This window comes from Miniopterus natalensis, chromosome 12, assembly GCF_054644295.1.
Source record: "Miniopterus natalensis isolate mMinNat1 chromosome 12, mMinNat1.hap1, whole genome shotgun sequence".
In the NCBI taxonomy this organism is placed as follows: domain Eukaryota; kingdom Metazoa; phylum Chordata; class Mammalia; order Chiroptera; family Miniopteridae; genus Miniopterus; species Miniopterus natalensis.
In genome coordinates, this window is record NC_142092.1 from 18,997,138 (window position 1) to 19,020,052 (window position 22,915).

The 22,915-nt window shown below is 36.2% G+C and overlaps 1 protein-coding gene across 1 annotated transcript in view; it reads left to right on the top strand.

The window, feature by feature from the left end:
• Positions 1 to 22,915, top strand: part of MLLT3 (MLLT3 super elongation complex subunit) — a 231,890-nt gene that overhangs the window by 190,287 nt on the left and 18,688 nt on the right. The window contains exons 6-7 of the mRNA XM_016205491.2: positions 20,855 to 20,930; positions 22,737 to 22,866. Coding sequence (XP_016060977.1) covers positions 20,855 to 20,930; positions 22,737 to 22,866 — 206 coding nt within the window. The remainder of the gene's footprint in view (positions 1 to 20,854; positions 20,931 to 22,736; positions 22,867 to 22,915) is intronic.

The following is a 22,915-nucleotide window of genomic DNA, read 5'->3' on the forward strand; positions in this document are numbered from 1 at the left end:
AACTATTAGCTTCACAGGTGGTGACCAATGAACTCTTGGGGAGATTACGGCCTTTCATAACTCTTGTAGGAACTTTATTCCACCTGCTTTCTCTCACATGGGTCACCTTGGACTGAAATCCCCCTACCCTGGAAAAAAATTAGGGCATAGTTTTTCTTTTGTTGTTGTTTTTTTAAATAGGCCAAGACTTTGTCTATATTTTTCTCTTATTTCTCCAAACTCTTTTCCTAACACTTTATTCCTTTTTTTCTTGTCTTTTCTGAGAAAAAGTTAAAAGCACTTTCCATGTTTATTACAAGTCTATTTTACCACCAATGTCTAACACTTTGTGAATGAATAAAGATAACTCCCAGCCAAGGTGTTATCTTGCAACGGTAGAGGAAAGTTGCTGCTGGTTCCATACTGGGTAGAGGAGTTCTTTCCTCCAGATGATACAGTTATATACTTAGGCATGGAGCTGGCATCCTCTTTGTGGACCCCAAATTTGCCTGTTAGGGGTATTGAATTAAATCACCATCATTCAGTTTTCCTCACCTGCCCTTCCCCCATCCCAACTCCTCGAACTGTTAACTCGCTAACTCAGGGCCCAGGTCACCAATAGGCTCTACGTGTAGGTAGCAGGAACCATAGCTGGATTCTAAAACCGCACACCATCCTCTTGTCTTGCACAGCTGGCGTCTTACTCTGTGTTCAGGTTCGGAAGAACCTCTCTGTTTCCCCCCCTCCACACATAGGAAATACCTGAAACCTTGATATTGATTCTGAAAGAGGTACCTTCCCTCAACCCATTTCCCCCTGTCGGCAGGGGGTGGGGGTCAGATCTCCCGCGCTTGGTCTCTCAGCCTGCAGGAGTCCAGCGAGCTCCGTGCTGTGCTGTGTTGGTGAAAAGTCTACAAACTGCGTGTGAGTCATCTTCCTCATCTGGAAAGAGAGAGATGATGGCAGTGAAGGGTTTGACAGAGTTGTTGTCATGGAAAAGGCAAATGACTATAAATCTCTTTTAGATGTGACTCTGCAGAAATGAATGATAACTCCTGTTAATCAGTGATGAAATGCTTTCAGGTAAAGTGTCAAATAATCAGAAACCAATGTATTATATGTTGAAACATCAATAATGTCACTTACAAGTATATCTCAAGTTAGGGATGTCACTTTTGCGTGTTACTCTAGTTTCCTGTGGCTTCAAAGTATATTTACCTGTTCCTATTAAGTGATGGGTACTTAGGAGAAAAAAAATCATGACTAATTATTACATAGGGCCAATAATGACCTTTTTCTCATTCATTTAGCATTACTTTGGCCAGGAAATTAAAGTAGTTATTTCAGGCATAGCTGTTGGGATAAAGAAAGGGGGCACTGCACATGTTTATAGTCTTCAGTCATTGGCCTTTCCATAGCAAATAACCTAAAACTTTCAGACCTCTGTTTAATTTTATCATTGAATCATTTTAAAAGTGACGGGAAATCTTTGTGGCAAGTTCACTGAAGATAATATAATACATTAACGACAGTGTTACAACGAGTAATATGAGTAGTTAGCCTTGGAAATGGGAGAAACAGCGAATAAATATTTACTAAAATCTTAACTTTTACAAACTTGCATAACTTTTAGTTGTTAATTAGACATTTATCACCTACTTCTCTTCCTTTGATTAACTTCAATTTAGATGTCTACATTTGATAGTGACAAAGAGGTTTATATTTTTACCCTGCCTTGTTTAGGAAAAATATTGTAGCTTATAGAAATAATGCTTATATGCAACAATATGTGATTATATTTTCTTTCTTTTAAAAAAAAATCCATCCTGCTCAACATTTATTCCCAGAATCTAGCACAGTATCTGACATGTAGAAGACCTTTATCTAATAGGTAATTTTTGAGTAAAGCACAATAATTATATAAGTTATGCAGCTGTTAAAATGATAGAGCAGATTAAAAACAAAAAATGGTATGAGAATATTTTCATCATACATATATATACAAATGTGTATGTGTATTAGGTCATCACAACGCACCCTTTGAATATCTTACAATTTTGTCAGTTATAACTCAATAAAGCCAAAAAGGGGGATAAAAGGTACAGAACTTCCCTAGAACCTCCCATCATTTTCTTCCAGTCACTACCCCTTATTCTCAAAGGTAACCACTACCCTGAACATATTGGTTTTCCCTGTTTTTAAATTTTATGCACATGGAATCGTATACAGTGTAGCTGTTTGTATATGGCTTCTTAAACTCTGTTCATGGGTATCATGTAGGTTATGATGTCTGTCCAAGTCTTTTGGCTAATTATTGTTGGGTTTTCTCTTTTGTTATTATCTTTGTTCTTTTAGTCAAGTTTATATGCATTAAGTATACAGGGTCCTATGTTTTTGTTTCCAGAAATGGAATATTATTGTATATTTGTACATACATGTAAAACTTACCCATTTTTAATTCTTGAACTTTTGAAACAATTAATGAATTGCTCTTCCTAGATGAGTGACCTTTGGATAGCCTTCCTGTAGGGGTTTACACTGGCTTTGGAATTCTAAGTTTGTAACTTTTTTCCAACTGCCTTTTCCAAGATGTTGCTATGTTAGAGGAACTAGCTGTTTATCTGGTACAGAGTACTTTCTTTTATTGATGAAACTTTGTACACATTCACAAATATAATTTGCATGAAAATATAATTAACCTTCAGGATAATATATCACAGATATGTTCCATAGTAACTCTGAGAAACTTGGACAACGAGGTCAAAACATTGCTCTTTCATGAGACAAAACTTTTTAGTTGCCATAGGACAGATGTCTTAAAGGAACTGAAAACCACATAGCTAAGTGAATGAGGTCATTAAATTTTTTTACAAAAAACTAAAGTATGTTGTGTGTATAAACAGAAATAGACCAAGAGAAATAATATGGTAAATTAAATGAGAGAAATTTGGCTCAACCCATTATAGGCACGAAGTTGTACTAAGTACCAAGAGGGTAGGGATCAGCAAACTATAGCCCTTGGACCAAATCTGGTGTTCTGCTGGCTTTTATAAATAAAGTTTTATTAGAACACAGCCATACCCCCTTTACATATTGTCTCTGGTTGCTTTCACCGTAAAGGTCAAAATTGAGTAGCTCTGACAGAGACTGTGTATAACCTGTGAAGTCTAAAACTTACTATTGGGCCCTTTATAGTAAAAGGTTGCCAACTCCTACTATAGAAGGTCTAAAGTAATCATAATTTCTGTCCTGATTCTCATCTTTATCTAGTAGGATTGTGGGGAAAGTGGCTAATATTAGTATTATTCAGGTAATTCATATACAAAGCAAAATAGAATAGTAGAATTATCAGTGATAAAAGGCATCTTAATATATTAAGCCCATTAGAAGCAGAATTGGTATGTTGGAGAGTAATGGCCATCAGGATAAAACACTAGTTGGCCTAAAATTCATGATCTAGGTTCAGTTCAGAAGAGTTTGGAATGGTATATATATATATATATATATATATATATGGAATGGTATATATACACAGAAAATACCACGGCTGTTACTGTAGGAGCAGAGTGGCCAATATTAATAGCCATAAAAAGCAGTTATCACTTCTTACTGGGAATTCTGAGGTCTGGAATATTCGACGTGGTCATATATTCCCTTGGCTGTCTCATTCCAGCACATCTTTAGAATGGAGCTTGGGGCATCCATGGAATGGGGCCTGTCACCTCCAGTGATGCCTGTGGCAGCTGAAAGCTTCTATTAATAGGCTTTGTCCACTCCTGCAAGGTTCAGTACTCCAGTGATTGGGCCTCTAAACAAATCTTGATGACAGGAACGAGACCAGCTCCTTCTTTAGCAAAGCTATAGCCCTAGAAGAAGAAAACCACACAAACTGCAGAGGCTAACTCGTAAGGCTTGCTGGCTTCTGAGGGAGTGGGCCTGGGACTGCGGACCAGAGAGGTATTTGGAAGATCCTTCTCCCACTCTCATTCTATCTAACTGCAGACCTTCTTGTTTTAGATGACATTACGTAAAGTATGTGTCTTCACATGGTGCCTTGTGGACCCTGTTCACCAAACGGCCTGCGCCTGTACTTGTTCGGTGTGTGGGATACGGAAATGGCAGTACCAGCTGGAAGTGGGAATTTGGTCTCAACCTCAGGGACAGGAGTGGTAGCCTATAGTGGAGTGACAGGCCAGGTCACTAAAGGGAGAGATTGGATGCAAATGCATCAGAAGGAAAAGGTCCTAGTTTCCTCTAAAATGCATCTTTTCATTAATACCAGAGAGAGAACGTTGAAATGTGTCTTGTCAGACCAAAATGTCACTTCACGGTGGTCTCAGAATTAGAACTTTATTGGAATGGAATGCTGTGCCAACAAGTGGTGCATGATTATATGAAACTCCTAAAGGTGACTTTAAAAGAAAATATTAGCCTAGAGTAGCAGTTTTCAACCTGGGGTGATTTTGTTCTCTCTCCAGCCCCACTCTACCCCCTGGATGTTTGGCGATGTCTGGGGACATTTGTAATTGCCATGGCCTGGGCGTGCATATGTGGGGAGGTGTGCGTGTGTGCTCCTACCAGCATCTAGCGGGTAGAGCCAGGAATGCTGCTAAACATCCTACAGCGCACAGGCCAGTGCTCACAACAAACAGCTTTCCAGTCCAAAATGTCAGTAATGCCAAGGTTGAGAAATTGAATATTGAACAAAAATTCTTAGCCGAGCTTTCAGCTTATTAGGGCAGATTATTAAACCTTTCTGAATTCCTTTTGGAAATGAAAAGGGAGTATTTCTTACTGCTTTAGGATGATCTCAGTTGAGCTAAGAAAATATATTTTGTTACATTTTTGTTTATATATTTCCAACATAATTATGTAAAAAATTTCGAAAAGAATGGTTTTATAAGGAAAGAAAAAACATATAATCCAAGCACTCACTTGTAAATTTCTTTCTAGATTGGAAGTACCAGGGAACAGAATGGTTAATCCATCAGAATATCCTCTTTAGAGAAACCAACTGAAAGATAGTAGAATTTTTCCTGGGCTTTCATCCTGCTTATATTATCTTTTCCAAGCCCCTTATCTTTCAAATAATGCAGCCATCACACAAAGTTTAGGTCATTTTATCAGAAAGTGATTATTTAGACTATAAATATCTAAGTAGAATTCCCACCATCAGGAGTTCTTATTGATATTTAAGTAGTGTGAGGAAAATTTTTGTGAGATTTTTTAAAAATTTATTTTAGGGGTGTGTGTGAGTAACTTAGAGATTTTTATTTAGTACCTTTAATCATGGTAGGTTTCACTAATAAATAAAAGTATTTTGTAAGTTTCCAGTCTGAAACTAGAGAGTACTTTTTACTTTCCGGATGAATTTTTAGTTGATAATGAGATCTAAAAAAGCAACAGAGAGGAAAAGACCAGATATTCTAACCCACCACACAATAGTACCCCTGAACTTCAAAAGCCCCAGGAGGGTGCAGCTGGGGAATGCTATATTTTCTGTCCTCTTGGTGAGCTAAATTTGGTTTGGCAGGGAATTTTTAGGAGTAAATAAGGCTCTGTGAGTAAAACTTTGCAGTTTTAGCCAAAGAAAACAGACTGGAGATTTGATGACTCTCTTTGATTTATTAGTGCCATATGCAGGGCCTTTTGATCTTCAGGATTCAGTAAACTAAGGAATTGATATTTATCAGAACTCCATCGCATGGGAAGAAATCTTAATTTGCCTGTAGTGTTGATAATAATATAATTATCCAACACCTGCATCTGATTGATGATAATTGTGTTAGGTTATATTAAATTTTAATGATAGGTAGAAGTGAACATTAAAACAAGTTTTGGGGTAGCATTAACATTGGAAATAATCTTATTTCTCAAGTACATCAAATTTGCTTACTTCAGTATGCATAGCAGGTCCTCCAATAATGTTTCGTTCAACATTGCTTTGTTAAAATGTTGATGAGATGCTGTAAGAACTTGACTCTTGTTTATATCAATTGACCTCTGGTAACACTGGTTTCGCTTTACATCATTTCGCTTAAAGTCGCAGAACCTATTGACATTAAGTAAGGATTTATTGTATAACAAAACCTCTTACTAGGAGTGCAGGAACTGCATGTAGTAATTGTGGTTTTTAAAGAAAAAAGGGAAATAACTTGACATCGATGATACCACATGAGCAGATGTTATATAATAAAGGCTACTTACAATCTTAATTTGTCAGACAACATAAAGGAGCTTCAATTAAGTTTGAGGTTTCACCCCACTTCTGAATTCCTTTGTAATACTTTTATAAAGTATCAGAAACCACAGGACAAATATTTCTGCCATTAAGCCCTCAGAATCCATCTGTTTTTTGTCTTTTTACTACTAAGACAAGTTAACATAAGACAGAAGTATGTATGTCTGTACAACTGAGATGAAGTAAGAACAGTATAGTGGTATTAGTGTGTGCTTTAAATGGATCTTTTTCTTGAGACTCTTGGGGCCCACACTTTTTTGCAGGAGGAAAACCTTCTGGGTCTCAAGTGAGTGGGATGCCCTACATGAGTTTCACTTTCTTTTTTTCTGTGAATTCTTAATTATTACTTGACCAGGCAGATTGTACTTAGATGGTCCCTTTTTAATTCTCTTCTTTGTTCTATTTGTATAGACGCCCTTTCTAGAATGTCTTATACATCAGGCATTAAACAAGGCATTTTTTCAGCTCCTTGCTTTAAGACTAGTTTGAGGAAAAATAAATTTTGAATTAGTCTAAAGGTGGTTGCCTTATTTCTTGAGATATCAGTTTTATTTTAGAGAAGACTATCTTAGAGGGAGAGGGTAAACAAGCCAAATGGACTCAGACCTGACTTTCCTTACATCATACTTTCAGTTATTCTTATTGATGATAATAGTAGCTATTTATTCATCATGTATTCCATGCTCTGTCCCAAGTGTTTTACTTGCATTATCTACATTCTCATAGTAACTAAATGAATTATTACTGGTATTCATTTCATTTTCCCACTTGAGAGGTGAAGAAAAGTAGACATAATGTTACTTGGCTAAAGTCACACAGCTAGAAAGTGGTGAAACTGGGATTCAAACCAGGCCTGATGTTTCCAAAACCTGAGCTCGAATCATTTCATTATTCCATTATTTCCACCTTTACCCTCGTATTGACTTTTCAAAGCATTTGACATTTAGATTTGAGTGCAAAATTCATGTCAAAAGTATAATTATTTTAAAATCTTTTTCCATTTTTTAAATAACCTATCCCTCGATCATAGAGCATTTGGCTTTCTGCATCTCACTAACACATCTTAATATAAATGAATCTCCTTATTTACATATATGTTTATTGAAAATGTTACCAGAGCCCCAGTAATGAATAGGAGCTTCAAGTTCATATTTGGTATCTCTTTGTCTTCTAACTCGACCACTCTTTATTTGCACAAGAAAATGTGATGCTTTCTAGTGACTTGACTTTGTTTGTGGAATAGGTGTGCTATTACCGATAGGATGAGCAGGGCTTACAGTTAGAATACTCATTAGATAAACTGATTCTGGAACCTTTACGTGGCCATTTCTTTATGCTTCATAAAACTCAAGTAGGCTAGAGCAGGGAATTTACTCAACTGACGTAAGTTGGTAAGTCGGACTTACTTTAGGGAAGTGTCCTGGAATACTAAAGCAGTGTGATTCCAGCCCTGGGAATCCTAGAGAGAGAGTTAAGGTTTGACATCTGATCTCTACAACAGAATGTATGCTTACCACACATACGGTCGTATCAGATGGGAAAAGCTAGTTTCTAAAACAGTTTGAGGTGGATGTTTGCTTCTGATTATCCTGGGTGTGTGTGTGTGTGTGTGTGTGTGTGTGTGTGTGTGTGTGTTAGATGAATGAGCAATTGGGAAGTCATGAGCATGTGTTTGCTGTCATTTAAACTGCCAATCTAATCTAAATATACATGTGGGTGCCTAAGGAGACTTCTTTCTTTTCAAGAGGATCATTCTTAACAGCTCTCAACTCCCTGCCGTCAAACGTGAACTTTGGGGCACTTCTGTTTTCCTGAGGGCTACTCTGTTTTCTTTTAAATAAGGTGAGGAGGACTTCTTTGCTTGCTGTATTTCTGATTTTTAAAGGCCAGATGAGTGTAAAGTTTATTTAGTGTAAGCAGTAACTTCATAGGAAAGATAGCTTTTAGGATGTTACACAAGGTAATGAAAGGTGGGGGTGGGGTGAGAATGATGAGATGAGTAAAAGACACAGGGTTTCAGGGAAAGACACAGAAGAATTCAGGAAAACATTATCAATTTTAGATAACTAATTTGCATATAACATGCTTTAACCTGTTATTAAAAGGTTAGAGAAAATGTTTATCAAAGAGGAGGTATGGTTTTATAATTCCTCATTGTATAATGGAGCCCTTAGTGCATTTCCCCCCCCAGAGTCATGTAAGGAAGTAAAAAAAGATACCCTTTTCCTCTGACTTCAAAGCATTTAGACATATTTTATCTACCTGGGAATTATTGAAATACTTATGAAAGAAATTGAAGTTTTTTCTATTCATGATTGTTATATTATATACTACCTTTAATTTTCTAAGAGATGCTAAGGATTAGACTTTTAAATATCTTACTAATCTGAAATATATCTTTTTATTCAGGAAAGAATCATACTGTTCCATTTTGCCATAATTATATAGCTTATTGTATTTTGAAAAGGAGTATATCCAAAATGTTTTAATTTCCACATTCACATATTTTTAGATGTTTACATCTGAACAGTGTAAAATTTAACTTACTAAAAAAAAAAAAAAAAGTAATAACAGAACACCCCTTGTCATCTAACCACTAGAGTATCTGATAAAGAATTAGTCATCACTGAATCGCACATTAAAATGTTGTTTCCTTAATATTTTTTATAATCCTAGAGAGACTATCCTATTTTCTAAAAATTATTACCATGTAAATTCTTAGACATGTACATGTATTTAATTTTCAATTTACTTAATATTTATATTAAATGCCTGTTTTAATAGAATTTGCCTTACAGATTAACACATGTGACAAATATAAACTAAGATAAGTAGTAACAAAATTTAGAGAACAGTACATTCATTCAGAGTTAGGCAAATTTTACACATGGGCAATAAGATCTAACATTTTCTTTCCTAGAGAAATATGAAAGTTATGTAGTTTTACATGTGGAATATCAAAGGCATACACATTCATTGGCAGAGATAAATTTTCCTGGAACTATATTCAAGTAAAATTCATCATATGGGTTTCTATAAATTAAATGCAATCACTTGATGCCCAAATATTTAATATTATATATAAATAGACAAAGTAATTTCATGTAAATACTAATCTTGATAAATTAAATTTGTTTTTCTCATGGAGCAGAACATATTATTTTTACCCAGACATGGAAATATCCAAAGGCTTAAGAAACATTTTTTTTTTTTGCATAACATTTCTTTTTTAAATGTTTTCATTCCAGCATAATTTCATAGAAAACAGAAGCTGATCATAATAAATCTCATTTGTCCCAGGAACAGCCATATTTAGTAAATTCTATTCTAGAGCAATACAGTGGAGCCTTAGTGCTCCTTCAAAACTAGTCTCCCCCCCCCCCCCCCCCCGCTTAGCCCACTCACTCAGGGAATTGGGCAATTTGCTCAATTCATCAGGAAACTTATGAGAATAACAATGTCAATATTTCTAGTTTTCCTTCAGATTTTCAGTTTATAAGAAAATACCAGTTTCCAGACTAATTTGACTTTCAGCTTTCTAGCAGCCAGCTGGTAAAGAGGACGTGATCTATTACACATTTCACATTGTTCGTGAGATAAAAACCAATCTCTTAGGAGATGTTTAAGTCAAATCCAATTAAGTGGAAACAAGAGTCTGTGTTTTCTCCTTGCTTTTCAGCACATGGTCTTTTAAATGTAGTGCATAAAAAGGTAATGGGTAACCTTTGCTATGTAGAAAGATACTCAAATGCCATATTATAAACTAAATGCTCCAAAAATTTTAAATATAATGTATATATTTGAAACATTTACATATGTGAGTATAGCAAGGTTTGTAGAACTGAGCTTTTCCTGAATAATGATTTTATGAGTAGAAAGTGCTCTTGTTCCATGAAGAGTAAAAATAAGTTTAGGCCTTTAAATCATTCTTGAAATATTGAAATTGAATGAGTTCCTGACTATCAATTCAGAAACGGTTCCAAACCATCCTCTGAGAGCTCTGTAAATCATCTGTGCCGTCGCTCTAATTGAACAGCGTGGCTCTGATCCCTCATTAACTTGTCTGTAAGGAAGAGAAAATTGAGGAGAGCAAGGAGGAGGCCGAGGAGAAGACCTTTCGCCAGTGCCGTCCTAAGCTGCCATTGTTGAAGGACATCCTTTGAGCTAATTTCAGTCCCATAAAAAAAAACACAACTATTTAGTGATTAGTAACCAGCGGATAAGAGCAGAAAGCCCGAGTGAATAAAGGCCATAAATACTGAAGTCCTTGCGATAGCAGCCTGTAAAACTGTCAGAAAGCATTGCTTAAGTGACAAAAGATAGCCCAAAGTAACAAAAAGTGTTCGCTCCCTAGGCAATACTCTATATTCATGGACAGAAGACATAATTTAGTTTTCTTCAAAAATAGAGGTTCCTCTTGAATCCAGTACCTGCCCTACTTTATTTAGTTGTTTTGTTTTGGATGGTGTCTGTTTGGTTTCAATTTATGGTTGATTGCATTTTCTAGTAGGAATCATGAGGCCTGTTTAAAGATAGCTGTGCTTCCAAAAGTAGAACTGTGATTACTGAAACTCCTGTTTCGATCCATCAAGATCTACTTACTTGCTAGGAATGTTTAGCCTAACTAAGAGTGAGTGGATGAGTATGTGTGTGTATTTTTAAAAGGCAGATGGTTAGGAATTAGATGGCAACAAGTGCCTTTCTCTTATTTTTATATTAAAGTCTAGAGATCATAATTCTTAAATATTTCTCCCCAAGGGAAAAATATGTTAAGTAAATAAAAACAGAAGAATGTAAGTCTATATTATAAACTATTTTGTTATTACTGCTCAATATTGATATAACAAATGACTAAAGTCTTACCAGCCAGTACTTTAAATTTGTTTTTAGGCTTAGAGAAAACTCAAGATGACGGAACTGAAGGCCTTTATTCTAAACCCCTATTGTTCCATGATGATGATCTTACGGCGTTTGAATTAAAGTGTTAGCAATCAAAGTCGTGTGCTCTGCAGTGTTACAGTATAACCTTCAAATCCCATATGTGTGTTTTAGAGATGTGTCTTTGGTGTATTTAAAGTGTTGTGCTTCTTCAAGTTAGAGAATTTTATCAACTTATGAGTATTTGCTTTTCAGCATCCCAGCTGTGAGAACTGGGGGTGTCATTCACTTGAAGGGGGCAGATGTTAAAGGTTCTTGCCCCTGCCTCCCTAATCCCAAACACCCTTGAAGAAGAGAAGTGTTCTCTTACCCACATAGGCATCTTTCTGATGGTGAGAAAAGGCGGTAAAAGGCAGTAAATCTGCCTTCTCATTATGAAGTACAACAATAGATTGATTTATGAAGAAAAGCAACTGTTAGGCTTATATAAGATGTGTGCATGGAAACGTAGGTTTCTTTAGAGCCTGATAAGCAGTAGCACTCCTCCTGTTCTTGACAAGAATCTAATATTACTATTAGGGAATGTGTTGATTCCAAATACCGCATTTTTAAAAGGGGTATGTTGAGAACAAAACAAAAAAATCTACCTCCTAAAGTTTTCCATTGAAAACAGTCTCTTAAATGTGCTGTGTTTTTGCTATTTCAGTTTATTTTCATTAAAATAAAGGGATGTAAAACTGTTGGTTAGTACTTGACATTTTAAATAGAAGTGAATGTAAGTAGTATAGCATATTTATATGTTAACCTGTTTATAAAAATTTGAGTTTCACTTAATACTTCATAATTTCAGTAAACACTATAAAATTGTAGTCTTAAAGAGAGCCACAATGAAAATAATTTCAAATTTCAGAGAGGGGGCAGGTCATATAAAGTATTTTGTGTTGGTTTTTTGGTTTAACATTTATGCACACTATAAAATCTTTTAAATAAGTTTGTTATCTCTTATTTAATAGGGAATTCTATTACAGTATTTCTGTTTAACTTAAAAATTAAATTTTTAATCTCTAAGCCAATTTTGAGCATAAAATATTATAAAAATACAAAAATAAGATAGCCTCTGAGTAAATTCTTATAATACTGCCTGACATAGTTAGCCCATATCACTCCAGAACTTGAAATCTATGTGATATAATTAAGACTTGAGCAGGTAAATTATAGGATTAAAACTGATAATTATCTATGGAGTTGGTATAAAAACTCATCTCTCTTAGGAAACACGTACCCCTGAATGTATGTGTATTTCCAAATTGTAGTAATAGCCATACTGACATATTATGAATAAGAAAGTACATATAAAAATTTAAAAATCTGTAAGGAAAAGACAAAATAAATATGAATAAAGGTTCTATTATTTTCTTTTACTCCTATGGATTATCTTATATACATCCATGTATATACCAGCAATTTTCAGCTGGTGGATGTGCCGCAAGAATTTTTAAAACATGCAACACCTGACTGTTTAGTCAGAGCACTGACCTCTTTTCCTTTAGATTGCCAAATGTAAAAAATGACAACAGCCAACACAGCAACAGCTGTTCAGTGTGAATAAATCAAAATTATGCCTATTTTCTTTTGTGTCAGATTGGCAAAAGATATGTTTTTTGGTGTGCCACGGAATTTTAGTAATGAGTTTATGTGTGCCATGAGATGAAAAAGGTTGAACATTGCTGGTATAGTATATCCATACCCAAAGAACTTTGGAGTGGCCTGATCTAGAAGAAAGGGTTCAAGCTTGTTATCTGGAAAATGTACTGCTATTCTATGTAGTAGGTAGAAGGCTTATAAAGAAGTATACTTGCAGCTATTGACAGTCCTAATTGTATAGCCTGATAATGAGAAATGTTGCATTTTTGACCTGGTGGTGATTGGATAGTTTTAAAACAACACTTTTCCCCCCAGCATATTTTGGTCATTTTGGAAGTCAGAGTACCATGGAAATAAGGTCTTAGCCAAAAAAAAAAAAGAAAGAAAGAAAGAAAAAAAAAGAACTCTTCAGGCTGCTGCCACAACAGTAAATCTAAGCTTCACATTTAATGGGGAAATTCTCCACGATTGTCAAAAGATTAAAGTTAATAAAGCTTCTTGACATTTGTGTAAGTCTACAAAGATTCTGTTGGTGTCAATCAAATGCTCTCATCATTTTAAAGTAAGCCTTTTTAAAAAAAAAAAAAAAGATCTAAAGTTAATAAGGAAATGCAGTTCAATATCTTGTCAAGATGATCTTTTCAGGTGTACCTATGTTTTAGTTCATGTTAATTAATTACCACCTTTATGATACCCTAAATTCAATCTGTTTAACGTACTATAATATTATAAATTTTATCCAAAGCTGAGAACATAACCACATATAACATACTTTTTAGGACTTGGTTCAATTCAGTACTGCCCTTGTATATATAGAGAGAATACAATAATACTTTTCCATTATTTCAAGCTTTTTGTACTATGCACAGGTGGGTTATTTCATGAGTAACTGAATAAGTTATTCTGACAATAGTTTCAGGATCGTATTGTTAACTGATGAGCAATGGTGTTTTGATGTTCATTGATCTGTTTCAATAACAGTTAATTATGGAGCAATTCTAGCAGGAAACTTCTTCCCTCTATTTCTCTTTCATGTAGTGTTATAGCTTGAAACCCTTTCACTTGTAACTTTTTACCTTCTCTACCCACCACCCTCAAAACACCTATTAATGGGCCAGTTGTGAAACTCAACTTTTATGCACACAGTGTTTTCTCAAGGAATAGTATCATGCTTATAGGTGGTGCAACTGTAAATGGTCTGTTTCCAAATGATTTTTCATTCCTAAAGCTCTTAACAAGGGAGTGATTTTGGAATACGTCTGGCACATACACCATCTTGCAACAACTGGAGATTTTGAAAGATCATGTGTTCTGGCCACAATAGTCAGTAGCAGCCTTCAAGGTACAACTGGTGATGAGAGATAAAAGACTTGAGGCTCTTCTGTTAAAAGAGAGGAAGCTAAAAGAAAATTATAGCCATCCCTAAGTGTGGAAAAATGTCTTACGGAAAGATTTATAGACCCTTGTTCCCCAAGACCATTTTGTTTCCTAATAGGATTTTATGTTCTCAGGGAGTGATGGGTACAAATGATGACAGCATTTAATAATAATAGTGAATATGACAATGATAACTAAGATAGCAAATGAATTTGTAAAACCAGAGGCACCTCAATATAAAGCCAGTTATCTCAGCAGCCATAATGATTTTTTCTGTAAGCTGAAAATAAAACAGAAATAAGGACCTTTCCTGTTTGGCTAACAGTAGAGAAGGGTAGTTCTTAGGCTCTTGCTCTGTTACTAGAAAATGATGCACATAAAAATAGCTTTTGATAATATAAGGGCTAAAGAGGCTAAATATAGTTCTAATTTAACATCAAGTTCATTCAAGTTGTCATAATACTTACAAATGGAGAGGATTTGCCAAAGAGAGGTGTGTCTTCCCTGCGGTCACAGATTTAAGTTACTGTCCAGCGATAAAGGTTGCAATTTCCTATTGCAGTGTCCTTTTCCCAGTTTCACCTTGTTTTCAAAGAAAGGGTTGTCAGGTTATTGAAAGCATTAAATCCATTATTCGTTCCTGGAGGTTATGGGACTTGTAGAGAGGAGTTGGGAAAAGAGAGTAGATTGCCTTTGAAGGCAAATAAAATAAATTATTGTAGTGCATTGCCTGATGGATTTCTCAATCCTCTTGATCAGTGCCAATGTCAGGAGGATTAGGACAATTCAGAGGAGAGACTTTGTCGCTTTTATAAACAAAACTATCAAACTAGTGAGGTGAGAAGCCAGGATCATTGTAGTATCGATTGAACAAATGTTAGAAGCAATTGATACAGACACATTCACACCCAAGAAATGAAGGGGTTTTTTTTACTATTGGTTTGCTTAGGATGCCCATCACAAGATATCCACTTTGGATGATGGGATATTCAGTTCATCCTTCAAAGTGACATTGAAAACTTTGCTCTCTTTCACTAGTGTTGTAAATGACGGTTAGTTTGTTCAGAACTGCCTTAAATTAATTGCACTTTTCTAAGTTATTAGCTGTAGTAGAAAGAGCACTGGACTAGAAGTTAGAAAGCTTGGTTCTAATACACCTAAATATTACCCACTGATCATTTTATTGTACTTCAGTTTCATCATCATGAGAAAGGGGAGGAAAAATGTCTCCTGCTATCTTAGTCAGCTTGGGCTGCTATAACAAAATACCACATAGACTGGGTGGCTTAAACAATAGGAATATATTTCTTACAGTTCTGAAGGCTGGGAAGTCCAAGATCAAAGTGCTGGCTGATTTGGTTCCCCTGTGAGGATTCTTTTTTTGGCTTACAGCTGACTGTGTCTTCACATGGGAGGGGCAAGAGAGAGAGAGAGCAAGCTTTCTGGTGTCCCTTCTAAATAAGGGCACTAATCCCATCATGAAGGCCCCGCCCTCATGACCTCATCTAAGCCTAATTACCTCCCAAAGGCCCAATTTCCAATACCATCGTATAGGGAGTAAGGACTTCTATGTATGAATTTTGAAAGGACACAATTCAGTCCACAACACTTTCCTTGCTCATGGTAGAGCAAATGAAATAAGGAATATGATAGAGCTACATTAAGAGGTTAGAGTTATTGATAGATGTTTACCCAATTTTTTAAAAATATACCTTTGTATATAATAAAGTTTTGTACTTTTAGCATGTTTATTTTGAAGCAATTATTAATATAAAACCAAATGAAAATAAAAGTTCTGTTGATAGTCTTTTGACACTTCACTCTTGCATCGATCTTCTCAGGTTAACTTAACCTAAATGTAATTTTATAACTTTTTAATACTTGTTTATTTGCTTAACTTTGACCTTAACCTTTTATTGACATAGTTCTCACAATACATTACCTATTAATGGGAATTGGTAAGTAGAGTGTATTTACATGAAGAACATTTTCCACAATTGTTTAGAATGGATGTTATATGTCATTTTTCTTTATAATTAATTGTATATTTTAAACTTGAGTTGGATTATCTTAAACTTTTTATAGAAGAGAAACTAAATGAGGTAGTCTTTCTTCAGGTTTTTTTTTGAGATATCATTGACTTATAATGTACTAGTTTAAGGTTATAACAATGATTTGATACATGTACATGTTGTGAAATAATTGCCGCAATAAGTTTAGTTAACATCTGTCAGTCCTTAAAGTGACTTTTTTATGCTAGGCAAAAAAAAAAAAAAGTATCAGATGATTATAATTTTTAATGAAGGAAAAACTAAATTAACCAGAACTAGGACATCAGTCACTAATGAAAATTGAATGATAAATAAAGTGTATTATATTTGTGTTTTCTTCTTTGAGTAGGACTCATTCTTGACACAATCTCTCTGGATATTTGTGCAAAGAAAAGATATTTATTCTATTTTTTCCCCCCTAAACTAGGTATATATTTTATGGGGGGGAACATGGAGCAATGTGTCTAAACTAATTTCTGTTTTACTTGTTATACTGCATTCTCCTCTTTCCTCTGATGAAAGGTGTGTATTATTCCCTCTCCCCCTTTTTAAAGGTTGTTTTAAAGATCACGCTGAAATTCTGTTTATAAGTCTAGTTGCTTATTAGAAAAGATGAAACGGCTTCTGTCCTCTGATTACCTAAGGAGGAAGTCTGCTTCCAGTGTAAGGAACAGTGCCAGGTTTTACAAGCCTTCTCCTGTGACCTACCTTGACAGGTGTTCTCTTTTGAAGCACTTAACTTCTAGGAGTTGTAAACATGTGGTTTTTTTACTTGTCTTGGACAAAAGTAATCCTCCGTAGAAAATCCTTTACGAAATGATTTTGCATAGCCACTTAATGCTGAAGATTGCATTGCAAATCTTGGTAGGCCCATTGTTTTGGTAGTAAAGATATATCTTGTTTTAGGCCACAGAGGAGTTTGATCTATTGTAAATAAGAGTAGCAACCAAATGTTGATGAGCTATTATAACAGCAGTGGGCTAGGAGTTTTGGCTTTGTTTTATCAATTTAACACTTCGTCTACATGAGGGCCACTGCCCCCACTCTGTGAGGAAACAGATGCTAAGCAGTCCTCCCCCAAACATGCTAGTGAGCAATAGAATTTGAGATTCTTAAGCCCATATTTTTGTCACTGGAGCACACCGTTTAAAGAAACTTCATGTCTAGTGTTTGATTACTCAGTAGGTCAGCTAAGCATGTGCTTAGGGCATCAGCAAGAAGATACAAGACAGTTTTTTAGTGGGAAGAATTTTGATATTTCAAAAGCAAGTATCAATTTAGGGGAAAAATCAGAACCTCACTGAAATCCCCTACACTTAGCTTCTGGCACATACATGCATAGGGAAAAGAGGAAACCATAATCTTTTCAATCCTTAAGGCCTGTAAAGATCTTAATCTAGCCCTGGTAATATGAATATTTTTTGTAAAGCAAATAATCTTTCCTAGTTTATATAGTCATCCTTAATTTGTGTTTTAGAGGGTAAATCTGACTTTTTACAAAATAAAACACGGACTTCACTTAAAGTGAGCTGCAGCTCTGTTTTGTTGGACTGATCAAATGTAAGACTGTGTCAACCTCATCTAGTAGCTGAATGGCTTTTTGAGCAGTTAACATTTAGTTGAATTCTATCCTGATCTCTTAGGTTAGTTTGAAGTCTGTTCACCAGAACACAATTGTACATACTTTATAAATGTTTTTATTGAGTGGTGGCCGTGTTCTTTCTGGGTGCTTTCTTACAAAACACCTTGAAGAGTATTCAGGGATACTATCTCTGGATAAATCAATGTCTCCAATTTTTCTCATGCTTTCTTCTCTTATGACATCTTAAATTTAAGATTTATTTAAAGAAAAATTGTTTTGCATTTAGAAAACAAGCAGTGATTAACCGAGTATCAGTGGTATTCAACCTGGAATTTCATTAATATCATTTGTTGAGCTTTTAAAATATAAACATGCCTGGACCCCCACACCAAACTTGTTGAATCAGAATGTCCTAGTGTATACAATCCCTCCACCTGATTCCATCCATGGCTGTGAATCTTGGTCCTGGTCAGTGTTCTCTCAGGTCTGGTTGGTCTGCAGAACAGCAGCATCAGCATCAGCATCACCTGGGAACTTGTAAGAACTCCAGGTTCTGATCCCTATCCCAGACTTTTAAATTCGAAGCTCCGGGGCAGGGCTCAGCAGGCTTTGCAGCAAGTCCTGCAGGTGATCTAATGCCCATGAAAGTGAGAATCTCGTCTTCCCCCAACGGTCTCCTCAGCTCCAAAATTTCTCAAGTCCCTACCATTCAGCATTTCATTCCTGTCTTTCCACTTCTGCTGCATTATGCTTTCTACTTAGTCTCATTGTTTAATGTGTCTTCTGTTGTAAACCTCCTCAAGTGCTTTGTGGATGAGGCAGAGTGTTAATGGAAAATGTTGAGTAAAAAGCCTTTTTCTCCTATCGTGTTATGTTTTTGACTCTTTGTCAATTTTCTAATGGTTAGCAACTGTGAAATTATTAACCTTGTTGATGGGTAAGAAGCTAAAAGAAGGCTGCCTGCAGGTCTGGTTCTGGCATTGGCATGATGCTCGAGACAGATGGATCAAGTTTAGTGTGGGGTAGTTGGAGAGATGGCCACCATCCTCTCTTGCTATCCTAATTAATGTCATTCCTAGCAAACAGCTCTGGCAGAATGGCTCCTTGAAGTCCAGTGCTACATGTACTGTTCAGACAAGATCGGGAATCAGAGCTCTCCCCACTCACTCTAAGGAAACCTCTTTCTTAGCTCCCAAATGGTTTCCAGAGCTATCAGAATAATACTGTTTGCAGACACTTTTCATGGCTGAAAAGAGCAAGTTGGAGAGGAAAAGGAGTACTGTGCAGACCATGGGAGAAATGTTTTGCAGCTGGGCATTGCCCATAAATGCTAACTGAACGCCCTTTCAGTTGTGTACCTCACTGCTGTGCCTCCCAGTGGAAGAGCCACTCAACAGAAATGAAGAGTGCCTCACACAGGCGTGTGCATTGGTAAACCAGCTCTTCTTTGTGGCTGCAAACGGCAACATGCAGGACATTGTACTGCAAATATCAAGTAAATCTTGCCGTGGTGAAGGGTTGGTGGGCCGCCTGCTGCTCATTAGAGATCCTGTCTGGCTCTTTTCCTGCAGAATGAGTGGTAGATTGCTGACACCTGTTTTCCCATCCAGCCTGAGGATGTGAAGTGTGCATTAGGAATGCCTGAAAGTGCTTCCTTGTGTTCCAGTCTGAGCTTGGAGTTGCTTGGAGAGGAGGGGGTGGGGGTTCAGTGCCGGGAGGGGTGATGAAAAAAATCAGTGGCAAGAAACTGCAATATAAACAGAACTGAGATTTCCATCCTCACTTAGTGGCTTCTCATTGTGTTCCTAATTTGTCCTCTATGTGGCCCTGATAAACTTGGTCACCTATTGAGCAAGGTAGAAAGATGTATCCTGTCCACGAGAAGACCTCAAATACTGCTTCAGTAACCTGAGGATGTAGTTGAGACTATAAGTGCGCTAGAAATGGGATAGAAGTAGCCCACACTTACAATCAAATTTATTACCTTATTAAGTTTTTAAAAATAAATTTGGCCTTAAATATACATGTTTTAAGTGTGTTAATAGTATGATCAGATTCTTTGCATAATTCTGAACATGTATTTACTCTTCCCATCTCTACCTACTATAAAGTCTCAAAAACTGGCAGATGGTGGAACAGAGGGCCCAACGTGCTGCCTTCAGTCGCAAATACAGGGTGCTTGCTGTATGTATGCAATACCTTATGCTAGGTAGGAGGGGTTAACAAGAAGCACAGGACAGGCCCTTCACCCCCAGTTTTTCAAGCGCTGGCAGTCTACTGGAGAGAAATGACACACATCAGAAGTAGCACAGTGCTGCAGCATATCCGATCAGCACAGAGGTGATCTGTATTTTCAGTGGGAGTGAAGGAAGAGAACTGTGAGTTAGTCGGGCAGGCCAAGTAGCCTCCGGCACTTGTTCTATTCATTAAAGGGTTAGGAGAATTCACGAGAGTGAGAGAATGGGTGTGTATATGATGTGCTTTCCTGCATCAATGGACTGTGTGGAATTAAAGGGTTTTGTTTGTTTGTTTGTTTGTTTTTTAAGTAGTGGCAACATTTTCCCCGACTCATTTGTGGGACTTGGCCAGGTCTCCTGTGAACATTGGCCTCCGTTTGTGAACTGTGGATGAATGGGGTTAGGGTTGGGTCATGGCCTTGGACCAGAGTGAAATTAACTGGCTCATAATGTGATTGAACTAATGACCTTGGCCTCATTACCACTATGTTTTAACCAGTTGAGTCAATCAAACATTGCAGAAAGTGTAATCAAGGTATCTTTTAGAAAGATCTGGGAAGCAGTAAGCATAGGAGTGAAATCAAAGCCAGGTTCCTTCCTCATGGAAAACCCAGGGGTTTATCTCTTTCTCCTTGAGTTTACATGGTTGTTTCTGCATCTAGCAAAAATATGGTGGGTAAAATGAAAAGGACACCTGACTCTCCTGTGTCAGTGCATTTGACATAGTGCAGTGTGTTATCACTTTTCTTGTGCAGTGTCAGGCTGTTTTTGCAGAGCAAAATATTTTTGAGCAACAATATTGTTTTTAATTCTAGAGATGTAGTGTTCCATAAATATATTGATGATGCCTTTCTCTTCTTTAAAGTCTGAACAACCCAGTCCTGCCAGCTCCAGCTCCAGCTCCAGCTCCAGCTTCACACCGTCCCAGACAAGGCAACAAGGTATCAACATCTCCCAGGCAAATTATGAGACATTTTTCTCAGAAAACGTCTTAATGAGTTGATTTATGGTCTATTTTTTACTGCTTTATTATTTGAATGATAACTTGGCTTTTATGTAGTTGTATTTATTTCCCCTAGGAATGCACTTGAGTATTGTTCTGATGTATGAGGCCAGCCTCCAGAAATTCCCCTTTCTCCAGTCCCTGCCATCAGAGTCCCATTTTACAAAAAGATTATAGACACAGCCCATTCCAGGGAGTTCCCAAAGGAAATACTATAGCAAAAGCTGGACCTGAGAGACTTTGACTAGAGAAAGAGGTTTTTACTTTCCCTCCTGGACATCTTTCATTTTACTTGTTTATTTTTCTACAGATTAATAAAGCTTTTTCTTTGACAAGTGTTAATTTGTTGTCTGAATATATATTCAAATTCAGAAATTTAAATTTTAGGAAATTTTTAAAAGAAATTTAAACCAGAAAATTAACTGAATAATTTTCACTTTTGTGTGTGAAAAATCTTCAACTATGGGGTCCTTTTTTAAAAATGGAAACATGAAAAGTGGAGTAATATCGAGGAATAATTTGTTTTTAAGCATCATGTTGCACATTGCCTCTTTCATTGACCACACTGAATTCCTGATGGTCTTGTGTGTTTTGAAAGGGATTAAATTGTTGTATGTGTTTGGGCTAAGGCTAAGCTTCCAGGAAAAAAGAAAAGACACTGATCATTGAGGCTATTCAGACTTCTTGTTCCACTGACTTCCAAAGGTATAAACCCAGGACAAAAGCAGAGAAATGTGGGCTTTGAAGAATGTGAGATTGCCGAGTCAGTACTTACTTTAGAACTGAGTTAGTGATAGCTCAGATATTCCTATTAGATTAGACTTTAGGATTTGCCTAATCCAGAATGAAAGTGCCTCTCTCACTTTCTTCATTGTCTTTACAATCTCTTCAGTTAAGATTAAAAGTATCTATCTTGTTTTCATTTCATTAGGGCAGTAAAGTGAAAATAAGCTACACTAATGTGTTTTTCTGAGGGTTTCTTTTTTTGTTTTGTTCTACTCTGGAATACAATCAGTTATGACTTGATTTTTTTTTCTTCCATCTAATGCTGAATACTCTCTTGAATTTTCTGGGCACCTGATTTATTACATGGTCTTATTTATGTAAATATATGCTGGTATTTTGCCAAGAATTTCTTTAAAAGTTAAATTAAAAATTGGCTGTACAAAATTGTTGTAACTAGACCTTGTGTCCGAGATCAATATGAAGATCAAAGATAGGACATTATGCCCTGGAATTGAAATACTTTATAATCTGAACTTGACTGAAATGCTTGCTTGACCTGAAATTGACCTTGAAATAAAAGGAACAGCTAAACCTTAATAGATCAAAAACTACCACACAAAGGCAGCATTGCCAAGAACAAGTTACAACCACGGTGATTTATTAGTCTCAACTTTTCAATACATGGATTAACCTAACAAAACATTCAATTTACTAATAGATCTTTCTGTTTCTTTTAGGGGACTTTTTTTTTAGGGAAGAAAAATACATAGAAAACAATTCCTAGGAAATAGTTTTTCTAGTGAACATTTTGAATAGCATCTATTATGAAAACAGTAGTGTTTTGGTGGAGGTTTCATTCCAGAAACTACTAAATTTGTCTTGTAAATTGTGGAAATATATGTGATGATGGTTATTTTTACCAGTGTTCAGTGCTGGTGAACATTCCCCTGTGTCTAATATGGCTAAGAGTGTTTGAAATAGTATGTTTGATTGCCTGTGGTTCACTTTCATTATTCAGGTCCTTTAAGGTCTATAATGAAAGATCTGCATTCCGATGACAATGAGGAGGAATCAGATGAGGCAGAGGATAATGACAATGACTCCGAAATGGAGAGACCTGTAAATAGAGGAGGCAGCCGAAGTCGCAGGTGAGTGTCTTGGAAGGAAAAGGGTTCCCTGTGATAGAATCACACCTTT